This window comes from Tursiops truncatus, chromosome 15 (genome assembly GCF_011762595.2).
Source record: "Tursiops truncatus isolate mTurTru1 chromosome 15, mTurTru1.mat.Y, whole genome shotgun sequence".
Lineage (NCBI taxonomy): Eukaryota > Metazoa > Chordata > Mammalia > Artiodactyla > Delphinidae > Tursiops > Tursiops truncatus.
Window position 1 is genome coordinate 38,616,005 of NC_047048.1, and position 23,550 is coordinate 38,639,554.

At 46.1% G+C, this 23,550-nt stretch overlaps 1 protein-coding gene across 2 annotated transcripts in view; it reads left to right on the forward strand.

Moving 5' to 3' along the window:
• PCSK2 (proprotein convertase subtilisin/kexin type 2) overlaps positions 1-23,550 on the forward strand; it is a 213,481-nt gene that overhangs the window by 114,172 nt on the left and 75,759 nt on the right. For both annotated transcript variants that reach the window (XM_033839784.2, XM_033839785.2), the window contains 3 exons: positions 1,698-1,811; positions 3,411-3,519; positions 10,282-10,319. In XM_033839784.2, coding sequence (XP_033695675.1) covers positions 1,698-1,811; positions 3,411-3,519; positions 10,282-10,319 — 261 coding nt within the window. The remainder of the gene's footprint in view (positions 1-1,697; positions 1,812-3,410; positions 3,520-10,281; positions 10,320-23,550) is intronic.

Below are 23,550 nucleotides of genomic sequence, written 5' to 3' on the forward strand. Positions count from 1 at the left end.
CATCACTTCCTTGTGTTTTCTCTCCCAACAAAATCCTTACACATTTAATCTCCTCTTGGCCTCTGCTTCTCAGAAGATACACGTGTATACACACTCACATACATATATGGGTAGGTATATCTGCATCATAAGTTATCTCCATTTGACGGACATTAGTTGTGCCCAGATTTGTGACATTATAAAAATAACCATCCATCCCATTTTCCCAATTACTTTGCTATTTCTTTCAGGGGCAGGGGTTAACTCTGCCACAGTGAATGTCTCTTGTTGGAATCCCCCTCAAAGAACTCACAGAGCAAATGCCATACCCACTACTTCTCTAGAAGTAGAATTTCTCGTAGACTTAGAGTTTTTCTGCAAATGAGCCCCGGGCCTTCCGGCATCTGCATGTGGAGCAGGGAAGCACAGAGGAACTACTCTCCCACAGCCTCCCCCGCCTTCCAGGGTAGCAAGGAAGGGGAGGGTTATCGGCCACTTCTGTGGTCCCTTTGTTCCTGACTTGGAGTCTTCTATTTTCCCTCATCCCATGTCAGAGTTTGTGGGTGCAAGCAACAGAAATTGATTCTGGGTCATGTGAACGAAAGTGAATCTGTTGGAAAGGGATGTGGAGCTCACAGTCTGTAGGAGGCTGATGCATTGGTCTTGGGGGAGCTCCAGGCTGGGCTGTGGGAACGATGGCCAGGATCTTTTATGGGGAGAGCCTGGTGAGTGAGCCTCTGAGATAAATAGCCTCCAAGGGTCCCTTCTGCCTTCACATCACTTTCCCAAGGTTCATACCCTAGAAGAGAGATACCCATTGAGGTACCTCTGAGGCAGAGAGAGGCTCAGGAGGCTGGTGCCTTGAATTTCACTCCCACCAACACAGAACCCGGTGGGCTTGAGGTAATCTCCCATATGCACTGGGGAGTCCTGGCAGAAGGAGAAATGAATGTTCAGAAGCAAAATATAACTTAAAAAAACTAAAAGCACCCAGCACACACCCTGTTATCCATTTGCATAGTCCTTGAGTGTGTAGACGCTCAGCCACAGCTGTTGGATAATGAACTAGGTATTGCCCAAGTGAAAGAAAGGGTCCCATCTGGGACAAAGCCCAGCTGTTGCTAGGAGCCTCCTAATTCAGCTCCTAAGTTTCATTTCCATCCAAGGGCTTGGGGTTCTGTCTGACTGTCCCAACATGAAGTGTCCTCATTGCAAGGACAGCATCAATTTATCTTCAAAGTTCCCTCACTTACCTTCTAGAACTTTGCTGTGGACTTGCTGGCTTGTCAGGCAGGTTTTTCTTGTTTTGTTTTTGGCCGATTCCCAAAATGGGTGCTGGGAAGCCCTCCAGAAAGATAGTCTGTGCCAGTTCCACTGTTTCCCTTTATGAATCCACATTCCTTTCCTTAATAGAAGTGCTTCACTGTTTTAGTTCACTAATGCCCCTACCGCCTCATCTCCCTTGAGAATACTTTTCTCCATCTCCTTCTTATTTTAAGGACACTCACTTTGAGCCATCCCCAAGGCCTCTTTGTTGAGCACAAGCAGAAGTAAATGATCTTGGAAAATAATCATAAAGTAAGAATGTGCATGAAATGAACTTGGTTTCTGCTGAGGAAAAAAACCCCCAACACATTCTATACAAATAGAATTTGAATTTGTAGAAATGAAGTCCAGAAGAGGGGTGTTCAGGTAACATGCCAGTATTGTCATTCCAGGTAAAGAGGGCCTTGCAACAGGAAGGGTTCAACCGAAAAAAGCGAGGGTATAGAGACATCAACGAGATCTACATCAACATGAACGACCCTCTTTTTACGAAGCAGTGGTATCTGGTAAGCATCTCGGTATCATTCCTAATGTTTCTCAGCTTGGAACTTCAGATAGAAGATGGGTTTCTATTTCCTCATGATTCTGTGGGATGTCAGCTAACACCGCACTCGGTACTAGCTGATAGGTATTGATAGCACCCGACTCGGTGCTAGCGATGGAAACCCCATCTGCCTGGTGAAGTGAATATTTTCTCACACACCAGCAGTCCTTCTTGATCTATTTGGGTGAGTTGGTTATGTTTAAAAGGGGCTCAGTGTCTCCAAACCAACCCAAACTGCGGGGCATATTGAAGGGAAAGGAGTGACTAATTTATAAATGTTTATAATTTATAAACTGCCCATTGTAGGAATGCATCACAACTTCCCTCTTGGGGCTTAGAGCTTGACTATGCTTTACGCTTTGGGGCATGGAATTCTACAAATCCAATCTGCATAACTGAATGAGCTTATGTGTATTAGGATCAGGCTACGTTTCTTGCAATAACAAACAATCCCCAAATCACAGTGGATTAACAGGATCAAAGCTTGTTTCTCACTCGTGCTTCACAGCCAATGCTCTGTAATCCCCAGGGACCCGAGCTCCATCTCAGCTGCATCCCAACCCCTGCTTTCACGGGCATCTCAACGAGGGCAAGGGGCAAATCACACTCTGGCTCTTAAAGCTCCTGCCTGGATGTGACAAATGGTTCATGAGCTCACATTCCAATGCCCAAAACCAGTCATGTGGTTCTAGCTTCCAAGGGGTTGGAGAGGTGTCATCTTCGCATGTGCCTAGAAGGGGAAGAGCAGTCATTTTTATAAAGAGAACTAATGACATTCACACAATGTTTCAGCAACACGGTAACAGCCAGCTCATTACTATGGACTTCTACCAGTACAAGCTCTGACTTCGCTATTTTTTTATGATTTATCTTTGAGAAAACCTGCACAGGACAAAAAAGCATAAAAAGAGGGTAGTGAACATATTTGTATGGAATTTTCCTTTTTTTTCCTTCCTTTTTTGATGTTTTAGGGGGAAGGCATTTTTATTTTTTGCATTAGAACATGCACCAAAGTTGAGCCAACTCTCTTTAATTCAGTTCAACAAATATTTTTAAGCAAGACTTGGTGTGGTGGTACTGAAATTACAAAGATAAATAGAACATGCTCCCTCTTGTAAAGAATATTGTTATTTAGTGAGGAAATTACATTCAAATAAGAATAATCTGAGACAATATGCACTAAATTCTGAAAGTGAGGGATAAATAAAGAGCTCCAAGAGCAAGCATTTAATTCTAAATTGCGGAGGGTTTCTTGCAATGTTGGCTCTAAGGAGTTTAAAGATAATGATCTAGTCATAAGAGATAGGAAGATTGAAACTGTGTTTGCATATTTCTGTAAAACAGAAAACATTGATTTTGTGTATATCAAAAAAATGGAGGGAGAAGACTAGAAGAGGTGGATGGGAAAACACCCCAAAGCACTGTTTCATGGAAGATGTTGCCCTTTATCTGGCCCTGGAATACCAGGTGTCTGAGGAGTGTGGCAAGTAAACGTTTACAGAGGTGCTTTACCACCTACACCAAACTCATAAGATTCTCTGCTTTGGAATTCCTGAACCAGATCAATACCGGGCAAGCTGATGGTACTCCTGGCCTCGACTTGAATGTGGCAGAAGCCTGGGAGCTGGGATACACAGGGAAAGGTGTTACCATTGGAATTATGGACGATGGTGAGTATTTCAAAGGCTGTACATCACCTGGAAGCAAGTGTGTCTTTGCACACCTTTGGAACACAAAAGATTCATTGTTTTGGAGATGCAAATTAGAGGCAGAATGGCCAGATGCTGGGCGTGGTCGTCTATACTGTGTCGACATCCTCACATTTCTCCACATCAGTGGTCCTCAAGCTCGAGGATGCCCTTCACAAATATTTATCGAATTAATAAGTTTAAAAATATTTAAATGAACTAATGAAAGTTGACCATCATTGAACTGTAATTTCTTATTGGGCCACTGCTTATACCTTACTTTAAAACGGCTTCTGGGCTTCCCTGGTGGTGCGGTGGTTGAGAGTCCGCCTACCGATGCAGGAGACACGGGTTCGTGCCCCGGTGCGGGAAGATCCCACATGGCGCGGAGCGGCTGGGCCCGTGAGCCATGGCCACTGAGCCTGCGCGTCCGGAGCCTGTGCTCCGCAACGGGAGAGGCCACAACAGTGAGAGACCCGCGTATCGCAAAAAAACAAACAAACAAAAAAAGCGGCTTCTGTTTATATTTACCATCTATTTCTCTAGATCTACACTGTCCAGCGTGGTAGCCACTAGCAGTATGTGGCTATTTACATTTAAGTTTAAATTAGTTAAAGCTAAATACAGTTAACAATTCAATTCCTCGATCCCATTCGTTTCACTTCAAGGTCTCAATAACCACATGGGGCTAGTGACAATTCAACTGAACTTCATTTCTATCATCCCAGAAATTTCCATCAGGCAGTGTGGCTCTGATCCCCGCAACAGCTTCTTAGTAACGGGATTGGGGTTTGGGGAATTTTGACTTTATTGCTACTTTCAGAATGAGTCGTTGTAAAGCAAACTGATGACATTTTTCTATATGTGCCCCCTGCAATATGTTATTCTATCCCACACGCCTGCCCAGCAGAGATTTAGCAGAACTTTCTTTTTTATAGTTTGTGATATGAAAACCAATGGGTTTGATGAATCGCTGTGTTTCTAACTACACATGCCTTGGCTCTGCCAAGATCCTGGAGCATCTCTGCCCTGCCATCGTCCCGTCGCGGGTGTATTCTTGCCTGTCATTAGCTGTCTGGGTCCTCCGTAAAGCTCCACTGTGCACTACTGGTCTAATTACATATAAAGTCTATACAGAGATGAAACAATGGAGCCTTTCTCTTCTCAAGATCCTCAAAGAACACGATGTTCTCTAAAGCAAGCCTTTGAAGCAGGATTGATGGGAAAACAAGGAGAGTCAGCGCGCTTAAAATCAGAACTGTCTTTGTGTGGGCTCATTAAATATTAACATAAAAACAATGCGCAGTGTTTTCTGAGGTGTGAGATGTTTTGAAACGGATGTAAAAGCTTTCTCCAGTGGCCAGGGCTCTCACAAGAAGAAAGGCGCTCCCACGAGTGTGTCTGTGTGTGTGTGTGTTTGCGCGCGTGTGCCAATGTGGAGAGCTTACCTGTTTCTCCTTCCTAATGCTTTGGCTTAGAAAACACCGTGGATGAGCCCAGCTCACCCAGGAGAAAGATGCGTGTAGGTTTGGGGGAAACCTGCCTGGGATACTCTGTAATCACCATTTCATCACACAGATGTGGGGGGACCAGAGAAGCACCCTTAAAAGTGGCCACAGAGAGGCACGGTGCTCTCACAGAACCCCCAACAGCCCCCGAGATGCCCGTTTCAGGATTCTTTAACTCCAGACCCCTTGACTGACCTTTCTTCGTCCCTTCTGAAGAGAGCTAAGGAGAGGGCGTCACCTGCCTCTGGTCCACATTTCCTGGCCTGAGAAGCCGAGCCCGTTACAAAGTCTCAGCAGAATTTCCTATTTGATGTTGTTTCTCCTGCTGAGTTAGTGGCCTCTGAGATTCAAAAAAAAGTGCACCCTCTGCCCCTCAATTGTACTCCTAACTTCCCCATTGTTTTGGTCGTCCACTGCTGCAGAACAAGCCACCCCAAAACTGAGTGGCTTAAAACAAACACCCTGTTGCTAACTCTCACCATTCTGTGGGTTGACCAGGCTCAGAGGGACAGTCTGGCTTTGGGGTCTCTCATACAGTTGGGCTAAGAAGGAAGCTGGGGCCAGTGTCAACTGGAGTCTCAACTGGGTGCTAAAATGGCTCGGCCTCCCTCTAGCTCCTCGTGGCCTCCCCAGCAAGGTGGCTGGATTTCTCACGGACGGCTCAGGGCTCCCAAGAACAGGCATCCTAAGACAAGAAGCAGGAGCTGCCAGTCCTCTCAAAGGCTGAACCTGGGATGGGCAAGCATTGCTTTGCCCCTTGCCACTGGATAAGCAGTCTGAGAGCCAGATTCCAGGGGAGGAGAAATATCAATAGATCCTGCCTCCTGGTGTGGAGAGAGACAAGGGATTTGTGGCTATCTTGAAACCGGCACATGCTTGTTCAGTAGGATAACTGAAGAAAAGAAGACGACTAAGCCCTTCTCCAAACCCAACGTTGAACAGCAAAATGAGCGCATCTGGGGCAAAAGCGGCCACAGCAAGGGCAAGTCCAGACGCACAGCCTCTCACCATGTGGTGGGGTACTTCTGCCTAAACACCCACAGACGCGAAGCAGAGATGATGAGCTGGGAGTATCAGGGCTGCATCTTCTCTCTCAGCTGCCTGCACACGTGGATGGTGTGGAATCGTTCCCCAGCTAGTCTCTCAGCAAGACATCACCCCAAAACAAGGTCAAAGACACACATGGATGCTGACCCTGAGACCTAAGAGCAAAATGAATGTCATATTTTATAAGCCTGTCTTGTGTGGGAAATAGTTGGTGATCTGTGTGTGGAAGGTTCGATTTGTGGACAAGCACAGTTTTAATACTCGTTCACCCCTCTCTGGTTGCCCAGCTCAAAAACTCAGCCATCATCCCCTCTGCTAGATCCAATGATTTGATAGATGCTCACTGCTTTCATGTAGGTGCTTTCGTTAGGTGCAACCCAGTGTGACTGCCACACCCTACATACCTCTGGGAAAGAACCTCCATGGCTAACTGTTGCCAAAAGGGCAGAAAGAATTTCTGAAGGGTCTGCTCTGACATTCTGGGCATGTTGATGTCAGCACGGACCCTGCTTAATGATGACGATTCATCCCTTTTGTTGTGATGGAATTGTTTGGTGTTGGGAACTTAACCTGGAAAGTAGGATGTGGCTGTAATGAGACTCGGCGATAGACAGGAGTCACCCAGCCCCAGGACGGGCGCTGGCTATCGAGGTCAAAGATGGTCAGTGAAGGCGTGAGTCAAGGCCTTTAGCTGTTGGAGTGAAGGAAGTAAGATTGAAGGCCAGTGAGGCAGGGTCAGAGAGAGTTTTCAAGCTGAAGTAAAAATAAAAACTAGCGTTTCGTGAGTACTATGTGCTAGGCTCCACTTAACATTTGGAAACAGTCATAATTATTCTCTAAGGTTTGTGTTATTATTATCCACATTTTGCAGATGAAGAAATTAAGGTTTAGGGAGAGAAGAAATTGCCCAAACTAATCTTCACCACCATCTTCAGTGCTTGAAACCCACCCTGTGGCTCTGCCTCCCTGGTGAGACTTTGTGATGGGGCCTCATCCTTATAAGCAGAGGTACAAGTTTCAGGGCCAGACAGTCACCCACAGCCTTCCAGGAGATTTAGAACTCTGTCTTATGCTGAAAAGCGGTGTTTTCTCCCCTAACCTTGGGCTCTGCAGGCCCCAGAAGGTCCAGCAGGGTGTCTGTCCCCATTATTATTGCTGTGTAACAAGTGACTCCAATATTTAGCAGCTTAAAGTAACTATTTATCTTGCTCATAAGATTTGTGGCACAGGAATTCAGAAAGTCTGGACAGTTCTCACTTGAGGTCTCTCGTGCAGCTGAGGTCAGGTGTTGTCTGGGTGGGGGTCATCGGAAGGCTAGAGTCCAGAGATGTTATACATCTCAATTGAACCATTAGCATTGTAACTAAGAATATGTACATGGAGCTCACTGATTCCCTGAGGTCTCCAGAGGTGCCAGTGATTCTTGAGAATATGGACTGTTGTAGGTTAGACTTTCAAACTAATGACAGATACTAATGGTTTATGAACAAAAATATAACCAAGTATTTGTCATTTGTGTGCATTCTGATTGGCTGGTGATGAGTCCGTGCCCCCTGTAGACTGTGAGGCTTAGATGGTTGTACAGCTCAGGTTCTGTATCTAAATTGTGTTTTTCCAGGACCTACGTAGCACCTGGCTTTCATTGCTGAAAATAAACCAGTGAATGAAAATAAGAGTGAATACATTAATAATACAAGAACTGAAAAATAAACAAACTGATTAAGAAGATGTATTCAGTGACTTCCACCTTCAAAGATAATCATATATACAAAAATATTGAAATACTATTTAATTGCCAGGTTATTATTTTTATGCTTAGCTCATTATTATTTTTTCTGAGTCATGTCTATCATCCTTAATCTATCAATAATATTTTCTTCCTCAGACCAAAGTCTGTACCTCTTCTAACTTCACATTCAGTGTTCCACTTAACCTAATTAAAGATCCTTTATTTTAATTAGGCTAAATTTATCTTATTTTCATTCTGATTTCCTTCTGGTTTCAAATTATCTCTTTGCTTTAATATTTCCCATCACAGAGAAGAGACTACTGCCTCTTAGAAAATTCCTTTCCTAAATAACTTGCATTATCAGAACTTGAGGCCATGTTTTAAAAACTGACTCCCTGTTAAGAAAAAAAAGTATTCTCTGTATCTTTTAAACTCATCTGTATGTTATAAAATGTTTTGCCTAATAATGAGTTCAAAAAATGTAACCAATTTCCACAAACGTATAGGAAAATTTAATTTCAACACAGCACTCTAAAACCAAGTAGATTTTTCAAATATCTCTGCTCATCTGCACCACCCACAGAACCCTAAAAATGTGGTAGATTAAGGTTCTAATGAGGATGCTAGAAATGTAATTTATTAAGTGTTTACTGCAAGCTAAACACTTTCAATGAAGCGGCTCCAACCTCGAAAACTGCTTTGCGAGGTAGACGATATTCCCATTTCAAAGATGAGGAAGCTGAGGCTCAGAGAAGCTATACGGCCAAAGCCACACAAATATTACAGTGTCTGAGCCTGGACAGAACTGATCTGTTGGTCTCGTAGCCTGTGCTTATCCCCAACTCCACCCCACAGCCTACACTGACCATCTCTGAATCAGGGTCCAGAGCAAAGGTCTAAAACTTTTATAATATTAGCCTTTAAATCTTCTGACCGCTGTCCTCCTGCCGCTTTGAGGAGGGGAGAGGAGGATGGTGAGGGGGAAGGGCCTGGCTATAGTCTCACAAGCAGCGTGAGGACAGCAATTACTTCTGATGTCAAAACATGAAAACATCAGCAGCACAGTGACTCCCAGTCCAGAAATTACTTGTGTAACCAGGAAAAACAAAGGAAAACTTCCTTTTAGAAATATACATTTGGGGCTTCCCTGGTGGCGCAGTGGTTGGGAGCCCACCTGCCGATGCAGGGGACACGGGTTCGTGCCCCGGTCCGGGAGGATCCCGCATGCCGCGGAGCGCCTGGGCCCGTGAGGCATGGCCCCTGAACCGCGCGTCCGGAGCCTGTGCTCTGCAACGGGAGAGGCCACAACAGTGAGAGGCCCGCGTACCGCAAAAAAAAAAAAAAAAAAGAAATATACATTTGGATACAAGTTCTTTTTCACAGGACAAAGCTATAATGTGGCCTGGCCTCGGTGTGCATGTAGTAGTGAAGGTGACCACTATGATAGGGACTTAATGACGCTTCTGGCTTTCAAATATTGCAACCCAATAGAATTACTAATGCCACTGGAATAATAGGACCACACTGTTCTCACCCCTACCAGGTTGAGAAGAAAGCAAGCACAGAGAGGCCAAGCACCCTGCCTGAAGCCGCACAGCCAGTTGGCAGCGTGGTTGTGATTAAAACTCGAGTCTCTGACTCCAAAGTCTACACTCATAACCGTGATGCTAGGTAGTACAGGAAGCCAGCCGATTTCTGAGAGGGCTGGATTCTCTGATGTCACTGCTGCAAAGATTATATGGCTCTGCAGACCTGGATGAGAGCTTTGCAATTTGCCCTTTGAAGTTTCACAGTGCTTTCTGAGATCCACGTGTTAATGGAACCCAGCAGTGCTCATGGACCAACAGCAAGACGGGCCACATCCAGGAGAAAGTGCAGGACTCCTGCTGGGAGGCTCCCTGGAAAGCCTTCTGCAGAGACAAGAACCAGCTCCCACCCAGGACACCTCGTGGGAAATCACTTGCCCTTTGCCTAATGGCTTTTCTTGCCGAGCCGTGTTCCTCTCGTTTCCGTGCCAGGCAACGTTCTAATCCATTGCTGTCCGGGCTCTGTTAAATAATAATCACTTTTCCTCCCCAGAACTGGTTTCATTTCAGAAGAAATGCCTGTTGATGCTTTAGAAATGTCAGGATTTCCACAAATCTCTCTTAGATCAGTTCTCTGTTGAGCGATCCGTCTTAGGGTCACTAAGCTGGCATTTATGTCAGAAGTGTTATCCTGGGGCCTCAAGCTCTAACTGGCTTCCCTCCTCTGACACATCTGGTGGCCGCTGGCTCTCCACGTGGGCGGGGCAGCACCCTCCCCCGGGGATGGAAACTCGAAGCTGGGGCCCAGCGCTCACCCCCCACACACACACATCTCCTGGCGCCAGCACATAAGGAGCGCGCCTTCTCGAGCAGCTTTCCTGAGGATACGTGGCAGGTATTAACCTATTGTTCCTGTGCTCTTGTCTTTTCGCAGGGATCGACTATCTCCACCCGGACCTGGCCTCAAACTATGTAAGTGCAAGCTGCCCTGTGTGGGGAAATGCGTGTGTCCTAAGTGTTCTGGTGACCCTCATAGTGGGAACTCGCACAGACGCACACACATGCCTGCACGCACATAGGCCGTGCACGCTGGCACACGGGCACGCCTGCACGTGCATGCACCCCAGACTGCCCGTCTTATAAAAGCCACAGCTCAGGCCAAAGACAGACGAGGCATGGGGCCTGGCGGCAGGCAGGGGTGAGTGACTTCACCAGAAGAAAAGAAGGAAACTTGAGATCTGAAAGAACAAAGTGCTGAGAACAAAGGTACGGGGAGAGGGAAGAGAGAGCCTTGGCAAGGTTTAAAATCAGCTCCAGCTGAGGAGGTTGAATGGTGGGTGGGAATGAGCCCTTTGGGTTCTTGCTGGACAAAACCGATGGCAAAAGCCAAAAAGAGCAGGAACTCACGTTGCACCCGTAGCTGTGTGAAGTCAAGCATGCCACCTTCTTCTTATTTCGGTGCTGATGCGCACTCCACACTGACTTTCCCCACGACTCTGAGTAGAGCATTTAGTATCCCTTGACACATAACAAACATTAACAGGGAATCACAGTAAATGCTATTGGGCTGGTACCCCATGCTCTGACTTTTGACCCAGCAAGTCACCTGCTGATTTCCCGATAAAATCTCCAAACCTTTTAAACATAAGCGACGGCTTTATTTTCACCCCAGGGAGTACACTATTCAAGCATTGGGGTGGTCACTTAAAATTACCCAAACTATTATTAAGTTATATTTCTCCTGTAACTTCCAGGGCTAAGTATTTTATAAAATGTTATTTATTTGCTGAAAAGACTCATATTTAGGAGAACATGAATTTAAATAGAGGAAAGATGGTTAACAAGCAGAAGTGTTTGGGGATCAAAATTCCGGGTCATTCTTCCTGGAAGGTGTGAGTGTCCACATTGCAAAAAGAGAAGGGAGATTTTCCATGTGTGTAGTGGACTGGGAATTGGGAAGCAAAGCACCAAGGTGCTGGGTTTCTATTTCCTGCATGGGTCTTACAAACCTGGGAGAGTATACACTGGGCATAGTGCAACCAATGTGCCTCCAGAGAGAAATGACAGAAGACAATCCAAAGCTCTGCTCCCCGAGATGAGAATCCACTCTGGTAGATAAGGCAGGGAAGAACCACCTAGGAGTTGCAGATTCTGCCTCAACGACCATCTGCAGAGTCTAGGGACAGCATTCTCTCTTCCTCTCTGACCCCCTGCCCCACTGCTGGCACACGGGGCTCCCTGCCTGGAGGTTCCTTTCCTTCCTTAGAGGCACCGCCCCACACAGGGCCTTGTCTGTCCCCTCCAAAGCCCTGCCTTTCCCAGCCTCCCCAGTAACTGCAGGACCTTGGAGAGTTCTCCAATGGGGAGGCTGAGAGATGCACATGCCTCATTTTCTCCAAGGTTCTGATACCCAGGGGCCCTTCCTCATGGAGAAATGGCAGGAGCAACAGCCTGGAGGGGGCAGGTTCGACCTCAGGGCTGCCCTGCACGCGAGGCATTTCCAGTTCCCTTCCCAGCTGAGCTGCGACTGCACAGGGTTCCCACCATCCCCCAGACCAGCGCCTCTTGGGGAAGCCAAATAAGGGTCTGCTCACTTTTGCAAACCAGCGTTGCTCCTCTTACAGCTTCTAAGACTTCAAGGTGGGGTGGCTGCCAGTCAGGCTGGAAGGTGGGCAGCGCACGGCCTCCCTCCTTCGAAGGCCACTTACATGGACACTGACCTGGGCATCCCTGGCCAGCCCAGGGGTTTCCGTGACAGCTGCCCCTGACACCAGTCACCAGATTAAAAAGAGATAATAATTCAAGTGGGAGAAAAATCCTCTGGGGCTCTGATGAACTGCAGGTACGATGCCAGTCTACAGTGGGATTCATCTGCCAGAAACTCTAATCTGAAATTGGAAAGGGAAAGATACCCATTGAGACGTGCCAGCTCCACCCAATTCTGCCACAGCAGAACATACCTGAAAACCCTATGGGTTCTTTGAGTGTGGTTTTCTGCTTTCCTTTTTTTCCCCTTTGTTTCTTTCCAAACAACTTCTTTTCTAATTAAAAAATACCCAAGAGGGAGGGGATATGTGTATACGTGTGGCTGATTCACTTTGCTGTACAGCAGAAACTAACACAACATTGTAAAGCAACTATACTCCAATAAAAACAAAATAAAATAAGTCACTGCTGACCAAAGTAAAAAAATAAATGTGCTCTATAGAAAATGTAGAAAAACATAAAACAGATTCAAAACTAGCTATATCACCATTCTTAATACTTCAACATATTTTCGACTTCATTTCTATGCATATATTTTTAATAAAATTGGGCTCTTGTTGCATATATAGTACCCCCTTCCATGTGATATGTTATGAACATTTTTATATTATTAAATAATCTTCAAAACATGATTATAAGGGCTATATAGTATTGCCTCATGTGGTAATTTACTTAAACTTTCCAATCCCCAATTCTTGGACAACTAGGTCGCTTCTAATGGGAGTCTCACTCTTAGAGGGAGTGTGACAGACAGTGACAAGGGTGGTAGAGGTCTCCAAACCACAACATGCTTAGGAGAGTGGAAAGAACTGGAAAAAACACAACTTAAGAAGCACATTAAATATGTTTTCAGTTCCAGTTCATTTCCAGTTCTCCATGATAGATGAGACATTCAACTTGTTCAGTAATTTCTCCCATGAAAATTCCCACCAACGGGTGACCATTGCGGGAGGAAGATTTTAGTTCAGTTAAAGGAAGAACTATCTAACGATTAAGGAATAAATTAAAAGAATTAGCTCTCCCAGGAAGTAATGGGTTCTCCTTATCGGAAAATGTTTACGAGGAGAGTTGATGGCCTTTTGGTGGGGATGTTGAGGAGATGACTTAAACTAGATGACATCTAAGAATTGACCAGAAAATGTGAGCTCTGGACAAAACTGCACAGTTTGACAACTTCCATCCAAAGGAAGGTCTGAGTCTTCAGCAATTATCAAAACCCTTGGAACTTTACAAACCAATTGTATCTAATTACACATGACTTTGAAAATGTCCTATGTCTTTGGTATAGGTGAGAAAACTGAACACTGAAATAGCTCATCCCTAATTCCTCAGCAGAGAACCTGAACCAGCTAGTTTTCGCTAGTCACAGCTCTCCCTCATTCTGTGAAGAGCTGAGAATGACAGCTTTGAAGCTACTAACCAGATTTATCTTCTTTATTTTTAATTAAAATTTTTACACTATAATTAACAGAATGAGCATGGCAAGTGGAGTAGACCTGCCCAGGAGGGCAATGAAATCAGTGGATGGTGATAAACTCGAAAATTGTTTGAGCAAAGGATTAACAGGCAGCTTCACACCTTGTTAGGTGACTTACTGGCTTGGATGTGAGAGCTAGCCCCGTGCCCTTCCAGTGGAATGCACTTTGGGGAGGTCTGTGTTTGGGTTCCTGCAGAAGCAGACCCAAGACAAGGGTTTCAGGGCAACTGGTTTATATGGAAGGAAGGTCAGAGGAAGGGAGAGCGAGATAGGGAAGGGAAGGCAGCCAGTAAGGGGTGCATTTCAAACAAGTCACTATGGTGAGTGGCTGGAATCCCACTGGGGCATCTGTGAGATGACGCAGAAGATGTGCACCAGAGTTATCCCACTGGATGGAATACCCGGGAAGCTGGGGTATTTATATAGCAACTCCTATCAGTCATTGGCTGAGGGCTGGTCACAGGGGATGTTAACATCCCAGCTGCTCCTACTTTCCCACTGTCTTGGGAAACGCCCTCGGCAAACAGAAGTGGGTACAGGCAGCTGGAGCCCACCAAGGACGCAGAGATGACAGAAAGAGGCATAAGGCTGGGTCCAGGCAACGTCTGCCAGAGGGAGGATGCCTTGGAAATATATTAAAGATTAAAATAAACAGAAATGTGCTCAGTGAGAAGTAAAAACTGCATCAGAGGTTCTTAGACAAATATGACAAAAACTTCTTCATAATCAAACCAGGTGAAATGTTTCCCAAAACAGAATTATTTTCAAAGCTTGTTTATTCTGTATATTAGGCTAGGTAATATACAGGTAGGCTGGTCGTCCAGTGTTCTTTCTATTTAAACTGAGAATTTTAATCCTCTGAAAACTGTAAATCAATGTATAAATGTAAGTCATTAGTGTTCATTTAATTCAACAAATCTAGCCTGTATCTGTTGAGTTAGGAGCAAAGGATAATAATGGCCACTTTTATTGTTACTCTATTGTTCTATGATTGAATTTAATCTGAGGAACCCAGTCTCACTGGTAAATATTCACTATTCCAAATAAATACATTCACCTCTCTTCATCTCAATAGTAATAACATGAAATGAGTCTTAGCCAAGACCCTATTTTAGACCAACTTGAAACTGGAATTCCTTTACCCCATCCTCTCTGGATATTTGCTCCAGCTCAGTCAGATGGCTGTGCATTGGGCCTGCCATGGCCGAGCCCCAGAGGAAGAGAAACCAGACACAGGTGTTCTCCAGAGGAGCCTGAGGTCAGTCAGGACACAAGTGTGGGGCGTGGGTTGCAGGTGAGGGGTGGGCAGGCCGCGAGGTGGCTGTCTTTGTGCTGTGTGGCCCCCGTGCAGCAATGATCACGGGCCCACGTTCACGGTACAGGTCCAAGCCTGAGGTCCTTTCAGGCCTGCAGCATAGAGGGAGACTTCTATTCAAGAACATGCAAGTGTGGGTGAGGCGGCCGCTTTCAGAGCCTGGGGGCAGCTGAAGCTGAGTATCTCCTGCTCTGCTCCAAAAGCAGGATCCTTTGAGATGCTTTGCTGCTGGAGCTAAGGAGGTGAAGAGATGGCTAGTGGTTCTGTAAAATCCAGAGGGAGCCTTCCCACTGGGGTGAGGGTTTTCTCAGAGGCAAGTAGCTTACTTAGGAGGAGACCCCAGCAAGCACGAGCCGGCTCTCCTGGCCTGCCCGCCGTCCACGCAGAGTAGGGTCAGGCAGGGTGGCCGTGCTGACCCTTGGAAAGCGGTGAAACCTGAAACTCAGTGAAACCTGAGCGTGACTCCCGGCTGCCTGAGTCTAAGATGTGCAACCTCAGACTCACCTGTTAAACCTCTTTGAACTTTAATCTCCTCGTTTGTGAAGTGGGCCAAAAGAGTATCAGGTGTGTTGTGGGGTATCGCTGAGATACCGTGTGTACAGCACCTGGCAGATAATAGATGCTCAATAAAAATCCATTTCCTTCTCAAAAGAGTTGAGATGACACGAAGCCAGCCTGTCCCGATGGAGAAGCAGCGACACGCCTCCAGAAAGCGGTGCAATTGCTCGGGGCACGCCCAGCGAGCTCAGCGTTATCAAAAGAGAAAAAAGGGCACCCCTAGACTAAGCATAAGATTGTGAGACTAGGAAAAGCAGAGGGCAAAGGTGGAGGTTACCAAAGTCAATCTCAAAGATCTATTTGAAAAATAAAAGATTGATCTGAAAAAGAGCAGCGAAGCAAACAGAAGGAACAGGGAGAGAGAAGCAATTGCTTGCAGCCAGGATAGAAGGAAGGAGGAGGCCCAGAGAGAGAATTTCTGATCTGTTTTTCTCTGTCACAGACCTTTGAACTAAAAGGATATTCACGGATATTCATCCCCTAGCTGGGTGAGGAATTGTACAACAGTAATTTTTCCAAATGAGGTTTCCTCCAGGCCAAAGAAACGACCTCTCCTGACGCCTAAGTGGTCACAGGGCGGAGCCCAGGCTCCTGCCCTGACGCAGAGAGTCCTGGCCCTTCTCACACTCGGGCCTCCACCTTTTAGCTTGGAAACTGTGGGTCACCCTCTGAGCAGCTCCAAGATCTTGTGCTGAGAATCTGTGCGGGTTCACGTGCTCTTCCTGAAGTTTTTCCACAAATTCTTGGACGCAGCAAATGTGGAAGATTGCCTGGACTCCACTCCCCAACCTTCTCTCAGCTTCTGCTATGGGGCTCCACAGAACCTCCCTCTAAAGGGTGAAGTGTATTTCCCAGCCCTTGACTTTGGGCTGGGCCTTGTAACTTTTCTAAAGCAATAGAATAATACAGAAGTGTCAGTGGGCCAGGTCAGAGGCCGTAAGCGGCCTTGTGGGGTCCTGCATGCCTTCCTAGGCTTCTGCCATCACCATTAGAAGAGCAAGCCTGGGCTGGCCTGCAGGGACCCGGGGGGGCGATGACAGGCTTGTGGGGAAGTGCTCCCCCAGCTGCCAAAGCCTAGAGCGCTGCCCCCCGCATCCACCTACAGAATGGCAGGAAGAAGCTGAGCAGCCTAGCCGAGCCCCCCCAAAATCAGCTGAACCCCAGGCAACCCCCGGCAGCAAGCAGGCACTGCCCAGCTCCGCAGAGCTGCCCACGTGCGCCTAGCCTAGGTCACCTCGCTCCCGGCCGAACTGCAGACTCATGAGTGATACACATGCTTGCTGTTACATGGCGCTCACACATCGTGATGGTTTTGAGGCGGCAATTGTTACAGTCACCCACACTGGACCCTCTTCCTGGTCCTCTCATGGTAATTGAGGCCCATCCCAGCCTAAGGAGAATATAGATTTCTCTGGCCGCACCCCAGACCTACTGAAACAAAACCTCTAGGAATAGAGGTCATCACAGGTATTTCTTTGACAGCATTCCCAGATTCTGATGACTAACTTCATCATTCATTTCGGCACTTACCTCACTCGTTCATTCAGTCATTCATTCATTCATTCCACAATGCTGTTCCCCTAAAACGTGTGACTCTATCACAACTAGATCACAAGCTCTGTGTAGGGAAGTGGGTAACTTTTTTTTTTTTAAGAGTAAAGTTAAAATTTATGGTAATTTTTTTTCTATATACAAAGAATTACAGTACATGTTTATGGGGACTCCTAGAGCAGGGCTCCCCTCTTTTTCACTAAGAGTTCCACTTACAGCAGAAAATCTATCAGGGTGAAGGGGGGCAAAAAAAGTGATGGACCTCTGCTGACACCCCCTCTGCCCCTTTCTTAAAAATGTAAAGATAGATTTCTATTGTCAGCTTGTTTTTTTGCCAAGACTTAGAAAGCTGCTCTTCCATCAGTTCCTGTGTGCTGCACTCGCCCATCTTCAACAGTGAGTAACTTTTAAATTTTGTGTCCTTCTTAACGTTTAGCACAGTGCCGAGCAGGTGGTTAATAAATATTTGTTAAATTGCATTGCATATCAATTAATCATTCATACTTTGCAAATGAAATCAGGGGCTAAATCACATGATGGGCCTCTCTCAGTGGTGATGGGAAATGCTGGCATACAGAGCTTCCTCTGACTCCCAGCTGTCAACCGTCTCCAGGTAGATGCCACCACCCCATTCCCCATAATGCGTGTTGCCAGTGAGGGGATAGAAGACCCCGGAACTAACTGAGGCCCCCATGGCTGAAGGCCTGAAGAGAATGTGATTCTCATTGTGGATAAAACCGCCTACAGATAACCAAGAGCTCTTTCTTTTCTGTAATGTCTAGAACTCCTCAGGTTGGGGGAAATACAATTAAGTTCCCAGATGGGAAAAGATGAATTATGCTCTTTGGTTCAGTTCAAAATTTGGAACATCATTTATGCTCCAGGGCTGTTATTTCACCAACAGAAGTTCTTGGAAAAGAAAAAAGCCCACAAGGACCCACACTTTTCCATTCTTTTGATGGGTTCCTGGCTGGTGACTGGCTTTGAAGAGGGGCCTTTGAGCTCCACGTGGCAGACGGCCGCCATGATGAAAGGGTGGCTGCTGGGCATGGGCCAGGCCTCAGCCCTGAGTGACTCAGATGCTATGAAGTATTGATTGCATGCATCACTTCAGGCTTTTAGGCTGATTAATATTTAAATAAGTACATTAATATTGCATATGAAACCGAGGTTTAAACAACCTTTGTGTCTTGTTGAAAGGAGCCGGCATTTTTTGATGTACTCATTAATGCTGGCCAGATCACAGTGAGCACTTGGTCACCAGGAGACTAGACTGAATATTGGGGGTAAGAAATTTTTTTCAATCATTTGGACAGACCATCAGTCAAATGACTGTGATCTGACTCAACCCATGTACTAGAGGAATCTCTCTATTTTTACAGGAACGTACTTTGACATAGAAACAGGAGAAAATAGAATCTTGATTAACTGAAAAGAAGCTACTTATTTGGACCTAGACTTACAACTGCAGACGAAAGCAAAGGGGAAAAAAAATCTTGTTAATAGATTTTTCCACATCGCTCAGTTGACTAGTTTTCTTCCATTGAACCTAGTCAAAAGTTAAGAGAAATGTATTGAGTTTCTACTGTGTTCAAGATATTGTGCTAGGGCCCTGGACTATAAAGTGTGAAAAATCTGGTCCCTGCCCTTGGGAAGCTCAGAGTTCAGTGGGGGAGGCACAAAGTAAGTATGACGTGATATCATTACATCATGACATGCCCAGTCCTGTCCTGGAAGGAAAAACACCGCCCACTATGGGAAAACAGCAACAAGAACAAGCAAGTTGGCCCTAAATTTTAGAGGTGGGAAGATACTTAAATGCATTTAAAGAATGTTTTCTTGGGTCGATACAGCATAGGAACTCACCTAGAAGCTTGATCTATATGATACTGAGCAAAGGGTCATTGGATTATAATTGGGTTTTCATCTGGAGCGTTGTTTCTACCGAGAAGCCTAGACTAAAAGTAACCCATTAAAATCATTTTCTTATCCCCAAATTCCCTAAAGGTCAGTGACAGAGTCTCTTCAACTAAATGTGAGTGTCTTAAAGACTAAGATAATATTTTCCAATGCTTTTGTTCATGAGAAACTCAACCAAAGGCTTCATTCCCCAAGGAGATCATTAATAGAAATTCTTCTATAAATGAATGACTGAATTGTGGATGGACGGATGCATGCATGCATGCGTGAATGGATGGATGAGGGGATGGATGGATGGATGGATGGATGGAAGGGGGGATGGATGGATGGAGGGATGGATGCATGGATGCATGGATAGATGGATGGATGGATGGATGGGGGATAAATGGATGGATAGAAGCGGGGATGGATGGATGGAGGATAGATTGATGGATGGATGGATGGATGGATGGACAGTGGATGGATAGATGGGGGGATAGATGCTAATGAAACTATTAGGATTTGAGAGGTGCTTGTGCCCAGTCCCTCACTCAATACACAGGTGGAAACTGAGGCCCAGGACAATTGTGAATGGCCGGACACCACACAGCAGGTTAGAGAAGAGCTTGTCCTGGACTTGGGTCTCCAGCATCTCCTGATCCTGAAGCATGGCCGCACCCACTCACAGTTCACGCCACAGGGCGAAGGCACACATCAGGCCAAACCTGGCCCTGGCGGGGAAGCACCTGTGGGTCCCTCTGCAGGAGCTTCAAGCCCCTCGGCCCCTCTCAGCACAACCTTCCCCTGCCAAGTCCTCTCAACCCACCCTCTGCCACTACTACCCCTCATTCAGCCACCAAAGCGAGCCCTTGGGAGCAACGTCTGCCTCTCCAACCCCCTGAACCTGATTTCCGTGCCCACCCTGGCATTGGTCTGGTTTTGCCTCCAGCTCCCAGCACCTGTTGCTCTTTTGGAGGGTTGCCCTAGGGCTCCTGGAAACTGCTCTGCCCCACACGCGTGGAGACCTGATGAGACTGGGCATGTCCACCCTGTCTTGGCACCCGTTAACCCTTGGCTGGCTGTGGGAGCGTGAAAGCCTTGTCTCAGGCTGGGAAACCTCTGGGCTGTAACCAGCCCTCCAGGGCCCCCTGCCGGACTCACCCGAAATCACACCCTGGCTTGGCTTCCTCCCTGTTCCGGGCTGCCTCCCTGGCTCCTTCACTGATTTCCCCTGGGAGCACATCTTTAATAAATCACTTGCCCACAAGTCTTCATCTCAGAGTCTGCACTGGGAATCCTGACCTCCTTACATCTGAGCAGTCTGGAGCTTCGGGCAAAACAGAATTTTCCATCCTGCGTGGCCAAGGCAGAGAGAATCTCTGACGTAGAAATAAGATTAGCTTCTCAACCACGGTAACCCTGCTGGCTCCCAACCTACGGGAAATTATTTTTCACAAAGAAAGAACCCTTAATTACCAACCGATAATTAAAACCTGAAGCCAAGTGCAGGAAACAGGGGCTCGGGTCTGAGCAACGTTGCTCACCGTTGTCTCCAGGAGGGTGGGGAGGGCTGTACTTTGAATGTCAGGCACACACAGCCCCTCCACACTGAGTGCTCTGCTATGCAGAAGAATAAGATGTATTACAGTGTGTGGGAGATGTTTTCATTAAGCTATGGAAATAGGAGGCTTATGTTTTATAGCTCAAACGTTGCCAATTTTTTAAATAAGAGGGTTAGTGTAAATCTCAGCTATTCAGGGAGCAGCAGCTGAGGAGTCCCATTGAGTCACTGTGAGCGAAAACGCCGTGTTTGATCTTCATGGTCCTCAGTTTCCCCATCTGTAAAACAGGGATGATCTTCCTACTTCAGAATCAAAGGAATATGATGACTGGCCATATCACTGATATGAACAGTGGGTCTTCGTTGATCTATCAAAAAATATACATGGAACTCCTCAGCATACTAAAGGCATGGATGCCCATCTGGTACTGGTCCTGGGCCTCTTCTCCACCATCCCCCACAAAGGCGCACACACATGTCCTCTCTTAGACTTGTAGAGAATGTTCCAGAAGCCTCGGCAGGAAGGAGCCAGTCCCTGTGTGGGTGCCAGTGTGGTGACCAGGCAGGCACTGAGTCATTTGATACAGTCAGTACCTTGCTGGGATTCTTACCAGGCACCTTACAAACAAGAAATATGTTCTCTGTGAATAAGACCATAGCCTAAGCTCATTAACTCTTCAAAAACTAGTCACTTGTTAGCAATTGCAATTATTCTATCCTACATGATGGTTTGGTTTGGGAGTTTTCACTGTTTCTTGTTTGGTCTTAGCTCACAAATCCATCCCCCCCCCCCCGCCCTACATGGAGAGTTGACTGTTTGTAATGAGTGTAAGATCCCTCTTTTCTCCCTGCCTTGGTCCTGATAATTTGATCCCTTTGGTCTTGAGCGGCTTCTCTGGAAACGTGGAGGTTCTCTACCTGGCAATTTTTTAGAAGGTGCTATGTGCCTGGTTTTGTGTTTTGCATGTATTATTGCATTTAATCTGTATGTTAAACCAGCGAAGTAGGCGCTTTCTCATCCACCTCCCACAGAGAGGAAACTGAAGATCAGAGAGGTTAGTGATCTACCCTAGCTCACACAGCCAGCGAGGGGTGAAATGTGAAGTTCACCATCTGTCAAGCAACTTTGTTCAACTTAGTCCCCCTCCAGGCTCCCACAGCTCAGCCAATGGCACCGCCGTGGACCCAGTGACAAAGCCTGGAACACAAGAGTGGTCCTGGACTCCTCTCTTTACCTCTCTCCTCTCAGCCACCAGATCTGCTAGTCCTAGCCCCTCTCTGCAACAAATCTGCTTCTCTGTTTCTGCCACTGGTATCCAGGACCAAGCTGTCATCTCCTCCCCCCTGGACCCCATGAAAGCCCCAGCTTCCTGCTGCCACTTTTGCCCTCTGCAATGCCATCTCCCCAAAATAACCAGAGAGGGGGACTTCCCTGGTGGTCCAGTGGTTAAGACGCTGTGCTTCCAATGCAGGGGGCGTGGGTTCGATCCCTGGTCAGGTAACTATGATCCCACATAGCAGCCGAAAAATAAAAAATAACCAGAGAGTTATTACAGAGGGAAAAAAGGACAAGAGGCCACACCCCCAATTAAACCCATCCAGGGGCTCCTTCTGCACCCAGAGCCATACCCCTCCCTCCCTGCGAAGGTCTACGGGTCCTGGCTCCAGCCACCCTTTCAACCTACCTCCTGCTCCCTCAGTATTTATCAAGCTCTACGATTGCAGGATTTGTCCTAATTCAAGACTTAGAAGGCTCATATGCTGAGTCTGTTTCAACCTGTGGTTTAGTCCCTTCCTAGCTCTTAAAACAGTTTGTAGTTAGGTTTTTGGGTTTTGTGCCTCCCATTGGAATATCAGCTCCAGGAGCTGACAGGGGTCTTCTCTACCTCATTCACCTCTTCACCCTCAACAAAGCACAATGGCCTTGACCAATAAGCATTGGATGACAGGCTGATGAAGAAATGCTTTCCGTTTCCCTTTCTTTAGCCTGCATCCCCTAATTTTTTCTGGTCATGCTTAGTCCTCACAAAACCCCTCTCCCTGGCTTTGCTATGCTCTTTGTGTTCTGCTCATAGAAGAAATTATTTATGTGCACCTCCATAAACACTATGAAAAGAAGCTTCTGGTCAGTGCACCAGGAGTATGGTCTGCACAGGAAATGAGCACTTGTTAGTACTTGCCGGCTTCTGGGGAGAACTGCTATATTTCTTCATAGCCACAACCCAAGGAACAGGAACCCCCCCTCTACCCAGGCTGGCTTGTGTTCCTCAAGAGAGGAACTAGAAAAAGCAACAGCCACGGTTGTCTTGATGTTTAACTCATTCATTTGTTTTAGGCAATTGACAATAGCCATTCAACTTCTCCAAGCATGTGTTTTCAAGCTAAAAAAATTAACCTAGGTTTTTTATACTCTGTTAAGTATCTAAAAGATTTAGAAAATTGAAAAATAAAAAGCTGTACATGGACATGTTCTTAGCTGGTAAGCTTTGCTTATACACTATTCTACCAGGAGAAGGGAATTCCCGACATATAGGACCTCTACTCACAGGACTCTCCTAAGAAACACGTGGTGTCATGTGTTCTCATGATTAATATTAAACTCAATGCACCATATATACAAATCCTTCCAAAGGAAAACAAACCTGCCCTGGAAACAAAGCTTATAATTATAATCACAGATGCTCTTTGTTCCTCACAGGGAATGCTTAAAATATCAATTTAAATGCAAATGAATCTTATCATTCCAAATTAGGCCCATTCCATTGTGTTGAAATTAATATAGAAAATAATTTTGAACACTAAATTATGAGTAATTAATGTTGACACTGTGAAAAAATGCACTCTTACTTCGAAATTCTGGGGAGGGGCAGACTTGTCTGTGCGTGTGCTGTGTGTGCTGTAAGTAGTGCGTGGCAGGGCTAATTTGCAGGATTAACACAGCAGGAATAAGGGGAGGGAGACGCATGGCAATGATACCTCTTAGCTATTCTTTGGGTCTAAGGAAACACACTTACATGATATTTAGGAATAAATTATACCACGTATACTAAAGAGCTGAAGAATTAAAGGAGAGCTT